General features: G+C 35.1%; 2 protein-coding genes and 1 long non-coding RNA gene across 16 annotated transcripts in view; 2 read left to right on the top strand and 1 right to left on the bottom strand.

Annotated features, from left to right (window-relative positions):
* LOC123527550 (uncharacterized) overlaps nucleotides 1–2946 on the bottom strand; it is a 49003-nt gene extending 46057 nt beyond the window's left edge. For 6 of the 9 annotated variants that reach the window (XM_053523557.1, XM_053523552.1, XM_053523551.1 and 3 more), the window contains exon 1: nucleotides 2848–2944. The gene's annotated coding sequence lies outside the window, so the exon portion shown is untranslated. Of the gene's footprint in view, nucleotides 1–2847 lie in introns of all 9 variants that reach the window. The other 3 variants (XM_053523554.1, XM_053523553.1, XM_053523549.1) reach the window with 2 other exon arrangements.
* Nucleotides 1–12525, top strand: part of LOC128548508 (uncharacterized) — a 64491-nt gene that overhangs the window by 3316 nt on the left and 48650 nt on the right. The gene's annotated exons all lie outside the window — the stretch shown is intronic.
* The window catches only part of LOC123527549 (cilia- and flagella-associated protein 74-like), a 55279-nt gene continuing 45826 nt past the window's right edge, over nucleotides 3073–12525 (top strand). For 5 of the 6 annotated variants that reach the window (XM_053523547.1, XM_053523548.1, XM_053523545.1 and 2 more), the window contains exons 1-7: nucleotides 3074–3211; nucleotides 8905–9109; nucleotides 9534–9668; nucleotides 10103–10201; nucleotides 10738–10842; nucleotides 11363–11536; nucleotides 12191–12301. In XM_053523547.1, the coding sequence (XP_053379522.1) occupies nucleotides 8928–9109; nucleotides 9534–9668; nucleotides 10103–10201; nucleotides 10738–10842; nucleotides 11363–11536; nucleotides 12191–12301 (806 nt within the window). In that variant the 5' untranslated portion in view covers nucleotides 3074–3211; nucleotides 8905–8927. Of the gene's footprint in view, nucleotides 3212–8904; nucleotides 9110–9533; nucleotides 9669–10102; nucleotides 10202–10737; nucleotides 10843–11362; nucleotides 11537–12190; nucleotides 12302–12525 lie in introns of all 6 variants that reach the window. The other variant, XM_053523543.1, reaches the window with a different exon arrangement.

The following is a 12525-nucleotide window of genomic DNA, read 5'->3' as shown; positions in this document are numbered from 1 at the left end:
ATTTTTGGCAAACAGATGAGATTTCTGTTAGTGCGGCAGAATAGGTTACGTGACCTCGTGAACGTAAATAAAAGTGCGATTTTAAAATAAAGCAATGTGATGTCATTCACAGCACATTCGCTTTTGATAACAAATTAAAGAAGAAACTTTTTATTGATTTCTATTTCTCAGCAATTTTAAGAACCGATGCGGTACGATCAGACAGTGATGTGTCACATGGCGCGAAAACATGACGTAATGCCATGACAATCTCGAGCAAAAATACCGCTTTGATCTCCACTTCAGATGCCAAGATACTGACACACTTCTTTTAGCTCTACTTTGAGGGGGTGTAAATTGATCATGAAAACAAGGTCAATTACTTAGTTTATCAACTGAATAATTACCGATAATCTTTAACGTTTTTTCCCCATCTCTTTCAACACGGGTGGATGGACGATGATTATTGTGTCCAAATTTTTTAGACACTTTTCAAAATAAATATTTTTCGGGAAATAATACTATTGTACATAATACTCCTTTCATAAAAGTGACAGTATTAAAAGTGTCAGTTATTAGGGCGAGTGGCTGTTCACTAAGGGCGAGTAGGATATTACTGGCTACTAGTCCTGCACGACGAGTGAAGTGAAATTTTTTTTTACACCCCTGGTCATCTGTTCTAACCACAGTCTGGATGTTTACTCTCGAATACATACATGTACGTAGACTGGTTCCGCGTTATTTTCAAAGTTCATGGCTGAAGGACTACAAATGTTAATGTATCGATTCTTTATGTTCAATAAATATAAATAAAAGAAAGATGTATTTGCTTTGGTTATATATGTTTATTGAATCTTTTTAAATAGTGTTAACAATCGATAAAATCACTGAAAATAGGAGGGATTCCTGAAATCAGGGAGGGACAGCTGAATTTGTAAGGAGGAATCCCGCCAGGATTGTTAAAAACAAAGTAAGCATCTAACCCTGCATGTTGTCTCATCATGGGGAACACCTGTGCTAAGTAATATTGAAATCCCTTAATGAACGACACAGTTATGGACCGGACAGGAAACAGACCCTGTTCATGACATGTTAACATATCATATATGACTGCTAAGTGTGACCTTGACCTTTGAGCTAGGGGTCTGAAAGTTGTGCACGACACATCGTCTTATTATGAGGTACAATTGTGTCAATTGATATTAAAATCCCTTCATAGATGGGAGAGTTATGGACCGGACAGGAAAAAAGACCTGTTGACCTTTGACCTCAAAATGTGACCTTGACCTTTGAGCTAGGGATGCGGGTTTTGTGCATGACACGTCTCATCATGGTGAACATTTGTGTGAAGTAATATTAAAATCACATCATGGATGAAAGAGTTATAGACCGGACACGAAACAGACCCTGTTCATGCCATGTTAACATTTGACTGCTAAGTGTGACCTTGACCTTTGAGCTAGGGGTCTCAAAGTTGTGCATGACACATCATCTTATTACGAGGTACAACTGTGCCAAGTGATATTAAAATCCCTTCATGGATGGGAGAGTTATGGATCGGACAGGAAAAAAGCCCTGTTGACCTTTGATCTCCAATTGTGACCTTGACCTTTAAGCTAGGGGTCCGAGTTTTGCGTATGACACGTCGTCTGATCATGGGGAACATTTGTGCCAAGTAATATTAAAATCCCTTCATGGATAAAAGAGTTATGGACCGGACACGAAACTGCGGACGGACGGAATGACAGAATGACAGAAAAGCGCATTCCTATAGTCCCCGAAACTGGTTTTCAACCAGTACCAGTAGAGGACTAATAAACAGATCGGCAACTTGAAAGGCATATAGAGCAAATCTCGCCAAACAAACGTGACAACTGAATGAGATCTCGTTAAACGGAAGTGACACGTTCTCCATGCGCCATTTTGTATGCGAAAGCAATTGTAACAATTACTGAATGCATAAAGGGAAGTAATTCCATTAATATGCAAATTTGTAAACCTGTCAATAGTCATTGGAGTAAAATGACAGTATATAGGCGCAATAAATCACCTTTGGTGATGTGCTAGCTTTTCACCGACAGGATTTGTGGGGCACAAAAATGTTACAAATGGTGGCAGCAGTGGGATGAAGTCAATTTTTAACTGCCGGACTGGAGTTGCCTTACCCATGCATTTCCTAGGCCAAATCACGGGTCGAGATTTCTCGGAGGGGAAAGTAATGTAACGATTACTGAATGCATAAAGGTAAGTAATTCCATTAATATGCAAATTTGTAAACCTGACAATTGTCATTGGAGTAAAATGACAGTATATAGGCGCAATAAATCACTTTTGGTGATGAGCTAGCTTAATTTTCACCGACGGGATTTGCGTGTGTCTGTCCATGCGGATGCCAGTACATGGCACTAAAACGTTACACAATTATTCATCGGTAAATTAATTATCACCTTATGACCACACTTCTTTGAATGGTAAGAAACGTGTACTCTGTGTCTTATGACTATTTCACATTAAACTAATGTTGTTTTAGAAACTAACATGTATTTTAAATGTAGTTTTAAAGGTACAAATTGTAACTCCATGCTCGCCGATGTTTGTTTTTACTAAGATAACGCCGATTCACGCTCTGACACGAGATAACAGCCAGTTGCCATTCTGTGTATTTTTTACTTCTTTGGTTATTTGAAGAAAAAGAAGAAAATGGGAGTGAACTGAACAGTCAGAGGAGGAAAAGACTTTGGAGTGAAACAGCTGACACCCATCCGGCACTGCCCTGGTAATTTCTTTAAAGAGAAAAAAGAAGTGTTTACTAAAGCATTTCAAAATATATATCAATATGAACAAAATGCTAAATAAAACAACAGTTACCAGTTTCTTTGTGCAATTTATCAAATTAAAGGGCATTAAGAGTTATTTCCCTTGGTGGTAAAAGGTAAAATCCGGTAAACTGGTCTGTTTCCGGACTAAACATTTAGGAAAAATTTAGAATGAAAAGGTACCAGATATAAATCTATGCAACAAAAAGGGAGAAAATGGTGTAGTGTTATGTTTATGACTATGGATTGTTATAAAACGGACAATTATAAATGAAATCGAATTCGTACAAGCACACACGCACCTGTTCATAAGTACGGGTTTTATCAAGGTGCTCTCGTAGTCGAGTTATCGCGAGAGTTCGTTTCCAATGTAAACTGCACGAATGTCCTGAGCAAAAATAATTGATAACATAGCGGTAATTAACATTTCTTACAGAATTTTCTTTGTTAGTTTTGATTTTATTGCGTATTTATAGGGACACTCATGCCTATAGCTACATAATGCACATGAATGTTGCCTGCTGAAGCAGGACCTCACAAGAATACAGGCTGACTCGGACCATGGCTGATTCGGACCAAATTTACTAAAGTGGCTTATTCGGCCCAAAATTTTTGAGCATTGAGCAAAAATAAAATTTAATATGAAATAAGGCAAAGCCTTAAAGCGAGCTCAAAGAAATCGGATTTAGCTAAATATATTATGCATCATTTATTTGTCACAAAGAAACTATTCACTACTCAAAAGAATTTGCGAGAACCTATTCACTTGAAAAAAACAGAAAGTCTACATTTAGTGTCGCCATACCTATAACAGTGAATATCATATGTTGCAAAATTTAGCCGGTGTCACGGTGACATCATTACCGCGTTCCCGTTTCTTTCTGCTTATTAATGACATTTTTTCCATTTTCTGGCCGATGCTTGATCTTTTAAATGAAAATAATATTTTTTCTCAAACAACTGGAAATCTTTCTTGCATTATTGTTGAGTGATGAATAATTTTTAGCAATTGAATGAAGTTCTGTATTCACTCCGGAGAGAAGTATTTCCTGTGAGCACCTGTCAGCTAGGGTGCGCTTTTTAAGAACTTCCGACGAAACATTTCAAATCCATCACCATGTGTGAAAGTATACTTGCGTTACCGTAAAGCTCGATTCTCGAGCTCGCTATAAGTATTAAGTTTAATGTCTGATGCAAAGAATAATTAAAGCCCTTAATATTTAAATGCATAAATGATGCATTTTAGTTTGTCAAAACTTCTTACCTGCTTGTAACGGTGTACATTTTATGTCCTTACTTCAAGTTAAACCTCTATATAAGCAATAATCAACATTATTTTCTGAAAATTGCTGAACCATCCAAAATTTATGGTCATTATTGACAGTTAAATAAAAGTTTATGGTCTGAATCAGCCAAAATATATGGTCATCATCTACTTTTATTCAAAGTATGTGGTCCGAATCAGCCAAAATATTTGGTCCGAATCAGCCATGGTCCAAATCAGCCATGGTCCGAATCAGCCTGTTTCCCCAGGGTTAGATGCTTACTTTGTTTTTAACAATCCTGGCGGGATTCCTCCTTACAAATTCAGCTGTCCCTCCCTGATTTCAGGAATCCCTCCCATTTTCAGTGATTTTATCGATTGTTAACACTATTTAAAAAGATTCAATAAACATATATAACCAAAGCAAATACATCTTTCTTTTATTTATATTTATTGAACATAAAGAATCGATACATTAACATTTGTAGTCCTTCAGCCATGAACTTTGAAAATAACGCTGAACCAGTCTACGTACATGTATGTATTCGAGAGTAAACATCCAGACTGTGGTTAGAACAGATGACCAGGGGTGTAAAAAAAAATTTCACTTCACTCGTCGTGCAGGACTAGTAGCCAGTAATATCCTACTCGCCCTTAGTGAACAGCCACTCGCCCTAATAACTGACACTTTTAATACTGTCACTTTTATGAAAGGAGTATTATGTACAATAGTATTATTTCCCGAAAAATATTTATTTTGAAAAGTGTCTAAAAAATTTGGACACAATAATCATCGTCCATCCACCCGTGTTGAAAGAGATGGGAAAAAACGTTAAAGATTATCGGTAATTATTCAGTTGATAAACTAAGTAATTGACCTTGTTTTCATGATCAATTTACACCCCCTCAAAGTAGCTAAAAGAAGTGTGTCAGTATCTTGACATCTGAAGTGGAGATCAAAGCGGTATTTTTGCTCGAGATTGTCATGGCATTACGTCATGTTTTCGCGCCATGTGACACATCACTGTCTGATCGTACCGCATCGGTTCTTAAAATTGCTGAGAAATAGAAATCAATAAAAAGTTTCTTCTTTAATTTGTTATCAAAAGCGAATGTGCTGTGAATGACATCACATTGCTTTATCTTAAAATCGCATTTTTATTTACGTTCACGAGGTCACGTAACCTATTCTGCCGCACTAACAGAAATCTCATCTGTTTGCCAAAAATCGTTTTACTCCATGTATTGTAATTGCTGCCGCTTTTTCATTATTTAAGATTTTTTTATTCTGTTTTTTGTTCCTTCTGGTCAAAAGTCTGAATTTTATGCCCAGAGTATTCATCATTTATTTACTTTTAGAAAGAAATAAGTAACTAAGATCGTGCTGTTTGAATTTTTACAAATGATTATATGAAAATTCGACCAGTTTTATAGAATTTTGCCTACATTTCTGTCGATATCTTATTAAAATCATTATAGAATTCAAATAGTATTATTTCTCAAGAGGTGTTGAAAACTTGAAGTGAAAATGTTAAAAAATGAATGCACTACGCACGGTTTTTGTGTACGTGTCGATATAAATTAGATATTTAATACGATAGGTCGCACGTGCTTGTGGAATGGAAAATTACCGGCATGACGTTTTGATATCTTTACGATTCGCGGGTAAATTCCAGTCAATCCAGGTAGCGGCTGAACCATCTCAAAGTTTGTTGACGTTTTGGAGTTGTAATTTCTGAATTTTGGTAAATTAAGGACGTAAAAAAACCACTCGCCCGATCGGTCGAGTATACAGCGAGGTCCACTCGTCCTACTCAGACTTTAACTCGCCAATGCGAGCGGGCGAGTGGAATTTTACACCCCTGCAGATGTCGACTTCGAAAATCGTTTCAAAGCAAGGTTTTTCTGTCATTTTGGTATTTTTGATAAGTTTTTTTAGCTATAGATATTGAACTGAAAACTTACTGTCCCGACGGGACAGCCAGCTTCCAAGTTCAGGAGGCCCTCCGCTAAAATAGGTGTCCTCGGGATCGCGGGACTGCGTTAAGATCGAACCCTGGTTTCCCCTCACAATCACTGAATCAATTATTGTCATCGGTCACAGGGTTTCCGCTGCTATTCCCCAATTTCTTTTTTGGCGAAAAAACTTTAAATTGGCGAAAAAAATTTCCACAGTTTACAATTTTAAATTTACATAAAATAAACATCCGAGGTAAACCTGTATAGCGGTCTGTTTTACTACCGAATATCTTATCAAACAACACCGTTACAAAAGAATCGTGCCGACTATCACCAATCAATAATATTATAAACAGTGTGTCACGGATAATCCGATATTTAGCAATACACGAAGACAATACACCGTGTCGATACCGAATTACACCTCTGGGCATAATTTAAAACTTCTCCAAGTCACGAGAGTGTTCCTCCAGGCAAGAACGATTATCAAGCAATCTGACTCGCCAAATTAAGTCCCGCCTACTATTACGAAAGCAAATGAAACAAAATATTTGCTGAGGGCTTCTTCTTAAGCTCCACCCATTTTCTTGAGACTAAAACGCAAGTTATTTTTAATATCAAGCCGATTCGCCGAAGTAATCAATAATGACAATTCGAAGATATTATAAATAAATTTGCACGATCGATATTTAGATAAATTTGCACGATCGTAAAATATTACTTTTAAATAAATCTACGCGTTGTAAATTTCAGTCGCGTATTTCAGCACATTCGTAAAATTTCAGTCGAAGAATCTTTGAGATACAAATGAACTAAAGCAGTTCTTTTATGTGCCCAACGTATAACATTGATACACTTATAGCATTGATACACGGCCCCATTCAAGGGCATCAAAGTAAAGAGCTACTTGTACCTTTAGGTGGTATTTTCGCTATACATTTTATGTATGAAACATAATAGAAATTTAGATTTATATACAGTATAACGAAACTTTAAGCTTTTTAAAAAGCTTTTCAGAAGTCATAAAATAAAACACGCTGTTTTGGATAAATGGCCTTATATAAATTTTGAAATAAAAAGTTAGAAATTAAAGAGCTAAAATTAATGTTCATGTTTTAGAAACATCTTAGTAGTGAAAAATGACCATTAAAGGGAGATAATTCAAAATTGGTATACTCTATATAGGGATAGTTTTATAGATTTGTTTTGAAAATTGTTGAGAAGATTAAAACCTATTTTTGATTCAATGTGATATTAGGATAGACTGGTTCAAGAGCAAATTGCATGGTTAAAGTATGAAATGAAAAAGAGATTGAAAAAAATGGTATATAATTTTGAACTGACTACTTATCCTTACATGATAAATCAATGTTGATGTGTATGCATCTGCTTGTTGAGTTATTTGTGGAATGTAGAAAATAAATTTTAAAAACTGAACTAATGAGTGATATTATATTCATTCTAATTTTTTCAACATTATTCATCCTCCGTCCGCCACGCGCAACTTTTTCATTAAAAATTTAAGTGGCGGAATTAGTCTTCAAAATTTGATTAACAACTAGTATGTTTGAAAATTTGAAAGTATATTTGAATCCATTGTTTTGATTACCTCCATTTACAACTCCAAAGCTTATGGAACTTCAAAGGTATACTAGAGTAACTAGACCCAAATTTCATACATATTGGAAAACTACATTTAGTTATTAACAAGTTATTGTGCATTCTAACACGATCCGATTCATTTTCTTATTAAAAAAGAAAGCTGAAAACATTGAATTATTGTACAACAATTCACTGTTCTGACATCACAATTATTACGGCATAGCGTCAAACGGCATAGCGGAATGCTGGAAAAGAAACAGATTGAAAACGGGCAAATATTTAATGAATGCCATCAAGAATTGTACTTTAAAGTCCTTGGTAACGTGTAAGAATCGAAATAATATATCTCATTTAGTGACTTGCTCTTGAATATCATTGTTTGTCGTTCAGATGCGTATTATTATATCACTCGGGCTGCGCCCTTGTGATAAAATTCCTTCACATCTGAACTCCAAACAATGATTTATTCAGCGACAAATCACTAAATGAGATATATTATTTCTTAGTTTAAACATGACTTTGCTTAACATGATTGTATAGCTGAACACAGTATAATTGTGTACTGCCACAGAAAACTGGAAGTTTTTTTAACAGTAATCTATTAACCATTACTGCAAGACATAAATGAATGTAGCTCTACATACACAATTATTTCATAATAAGAGCCACGTCATGAGAGAACCAACATAGTCGGTTTGCGACCAGCATGGATCCCGACCAGCCTGCGCATCAGCGCAGTCTGGTCAGGATCCATGCTGTTTGCTTTCAAAGCCTATTGCAATTAGAGAAACTGTAAGCGAACAGCATGGATCCTGACCAGACTGCGCGGATGCGCAGGCTGGTCTGGAGCCATGCTGGTCGCAAACCCACTATGTTGGTTTTCTCATGGCATGGCTCATATACAATCATGTATTTACTATTGTTAAATAATATTATATTTGAAGTAGATTTTCAACTTTTGAAGTTAATACCTGAAGATAAAATATTTGAGTGAAAGAGCGCCATTGGATAACTTTAGAATTTAGACTTTAGAATTTGGAATAAAACAAACATACCTTTTGGCTTTGGGATTTGCTCCTTTATCCAGAGGAAACTTTATAGAGGGGGGTGGGGAACTTTGTGTACATGTTCTTTAAATGTTGTCAGAAAACCCTTAAGTATTATAGAATGATACTTGAGTATCTCAGAATAATGATTTGAAAAGTATTACTTTCAGTTTACTGAAGTTGTATGTGGGACTTTTGATGAGAATAAGAAAAAAAAAGTTCATTCTCTTATTTTCAGATTGACAGGTGACAACAACAAACATGGACTTTCAAGGACTGCCACAAGACTTTGGCATGCCCCTGCTAGATGGAGATGATTTCTTTAAGAACCTAGATACAATGGAGCAAGACTTTATGATTGAGGGAGAAATAGCTGACTATGATGACGATGGTGAATTAGACCTTGGAGGATCAGAGGGCGATGATGATGAAACTTATATTGAGTAAGAATTTTTCATTTAACAATTATATATTTGAGTAAAGACAATGTGAGAAGTTAAAATAAAACTTCTCTGTATACATGTACAGAAATGTAATAAGATAGTTTCGTGAGATTGTAATGTATCCGTAATGCTCGCATTTTTATAACGTTCAGTTTCATGGTTGTATAAGCAACGTATATATTGAACATTGAATAGCAGCTGGTTTAGAGCTATCGTTGGTCGTAATCTTACACAGATACTTCATCTTTCATATCCTAAATTTTCACCAATATATGGACAGCAACAGTTATTAAATCACAAAAAGTACTATTTTCAATATCTTAACAATAACACAGTCTACTTGTAACATTAGTATACATGAGATCTTACTCTTTTAACACCTAGATTGTTACATGTAGATAATGCAGGAGTTATGTGATTTCAGATCTCCAGACTATCCAGATACTCCAGTAGAGAGGTTATCTCGACAGGAACAGTTACGTATGATGCATCTAAGAAGTCATCTCAACCAGCTGACAGAGAAAGTTAAACATCATCAGTACATGACAGAAAAAACAAGGTGCATAAATGAAACATGTTCTAAAAAAATGTCTAAATAGATTATTGTTTACTTTAATTTGTATGCCTTTTAACACATATGTGGACCACATGACCCTTGAATAAAAATGTTTACCTCTTGGCTGTGAATGATACTTAACTTTATATAGACAAATTGAAAATAGTTTAAATCCCAGCCGTGATATTTGTTTGCCAGTTAGCCATCATAAGTCTTTCAGCCCTAAAGTTGAAAGTGATCCGCATTTTAGATACAGAGTATAATGAGTTATTTGACTTGTATGCAATCTTAACCTGGAAATTATGTGTGCTTTTAAGACAATGCGATGTTGATTTTTTACAATTACAACGTACAGGAAACTGCTGAAATATTCAAAAATATCAATATTAAATTACTGAATTTCATAACAACAAATTTTTCATAATTTTTTAACACAGGGATGAGTTGAAACAGTGCCGCAGTAAGATTTCTGAGCTTGAAGCTGAAAGGAACCAGGTTAGAGATGAAATTCAACAAAAAGAATCTGCTGGGAACCAGTAAGTCTTTGTATATATATATCAGTTCTTGACTGCAAAATGCCTAATTGTTTTTTTTCCCACATTTGTTTTAGTCTCCTATTATCGTGTCACCAGGAGGGACTCATCTGTTTTTCTTTCGTCCCTCTGTCAGTCAGTCACCCCATAATGCTCTGGTTGGGATGCACCATCTTTGCCCTGCTTCACCCAACACAGAAATGCTAAGTAGCTTTTCAGATGTTCTTGTTCAGTTCAGTGTTTCAAATTTAGTGTTTCAAAAGTAACATTCGGTAAAAAAAAGTAACTTATAAAATCTGCATAATCAAGTTTTGTATTAATGTAAATTCATTAAAACCAGTTGTTCAATGTCGGAAGGAGATGAGCAAAAATACTTGTGTTATCTTGAGTTTCAAGCAGTCCATACAAAGAGACTAGAAAGAAAGGTGGACCGCAGGTGATATGAATTGTTTGAGTCAGCACATGTACTTACCGATAAGTCACCCATGCTTGAGTGAACAATGTTTCACTGTATATGTTATATAATATTATATTTCTAGATCGGCTATACACAGACTGAGATCTCAGCATGACAGACTGAGTCAGGAAATCTCCGATGAAAAGCAAATAGAAAAACTTATCTGTGACAGACTCGATAAAGAAGAGTAAGTAAAGTTTAGAGTACAAATTTGTCAGACAAAACTTTTTCTCAGGTTACCATTTACATGCAAATCCATAGATTAATTAGAAGTTGTAGGAAGTTGCGATTTAGTTTACTTATGCTGCTTATAATGAAAAAAGTCATTTGATTTTATTTTGAAATTTGATGGATTTTACCAAGGTTGCTATTTTGTTAGGATGTGTATTGAATTTTGTGGATTTCAAATTTTAAGGATAAAATGAATGTATTTTTTATGCGTTTATTGAGATTTAATTCCACAGATCATGCAGTCACAAAATCCACAAAAACTAGTCCCCCATGAATTTTGATATTCAAAGAACATGAAATAGATAATTCACATCATTAAAATGTCGACAAGTCAAAAACTTGAAAAACAATATATTAAATTTTTCTGTAGGACTTCATGTCTGGATTGAAGTTGTATAAAAATTAGAAAACTAAAGGGAATTCTCATTATCATTTCTCTGACTTTTTCACTAGAATTTGCAATCTCTTTGTTTCAGATATGAACTTAATAAGGTTGAAGTGGAAAGAGGAAAATTCCTACTTGCTGAAGATGAGCTTGTAAAGAAAGAGGATAGGTTAGCCAAAGAGAAAACAGATCTTGCTCTTCGAAGACTTAGAAAGGAGGAGAGAAAAGCTTTACAGGCTGAAAAGAATATGAGAAATAAACAAAGGTGAAAATGAACATCTTTAGCCTTCACCCTGCTAAACTTCTACAATGGACTAGTCTGTCTTTCAATTTGGACAGTACCATTTATTGTCTGAAGGGGTGTTCACTGAAAATTTACTGACTAAATAGCGAACAGTGCAGACCATGATCAGACTGCACGGATCTGCAGGCTGATCATGGTCTACACTGGTCACAAAGGCAGAATCACTTGCCACCAGCAGGCTAAAGGTTAAATGATTTATTTTAAGATTATCCTTTATTTTGATAGGACAATAGAAATGCAAAAGACATGCAGTACCAGGCATTGGCAATAAACAATTTCATTTATACAGGATCAGATATTCACAGAATATTTGTGATGAATTTCAAGAAATTTGTGGAGAGTTTGCGACACAGAAATATTCACTGATACAGTACCAGACATACACAGAATATTTGTAATGAAAAAATATTCATTTATACAGTTCAAGAAATTTGTGGAGATTCTGTGACACAAAAATATTCACAGTTCCACAAATTCACGGAATATTTGTGACCAGTACCAAACATTTACAGAAAATTGGTGAAGCAAAAATATTCACTGATACAGAACCAGACATATTCAGAAATTTTTGAAGCAAAATATTCAGTGATACAGTACTTACTTAACACATTTCAGAGTTCAGCAAGAGATTATGAAGGAGAGACAAAGACAGAGTGAATACAGGGCAAGAAATGCAAAAGAAAGTCATGAGAAACATAGCAGATTTGTTGATGATACCATGAACAAGTAAGGTTTCTCTCTACAAAATATACTCTTTTCATCTCTCTGATCATGTATTTGTACAGGAAATAGACATTTAAACTTTAAGAGTTACCCTTTTTTTATTTACGCACATTCCCTTTATAAAAATTTGCTTATCCATAGAAAGACATGATTGAACATAACTGTATTTATTGAACATAACATGCCCTTCAGTTATTTTTGCATGTTTCAACATTTGGCTCTTGTGG

The sequence above is a fragment of the Mercenaria mercenaria genome, chromosome 14, assembly GCF_021730395.1.
Source record: "Mercenaria mercenaria strain notata chromosome 14, MADL_Memer_1, whole genome shotgun sequence".
In the NCBI taxonomy this organism is placed as follows: domain Eukaryota; kingdom Metazoa; phylum Mollusca; class Bivalvia; order Venerida; family Veneridae; genus Mercenaria; species Mercenaria mercenaria.
The sequence above is the reverse complement of the archived record's forward strand: the minus strand, read 5'-3'. Positions and strand labels throughout refer to the sequence as shown.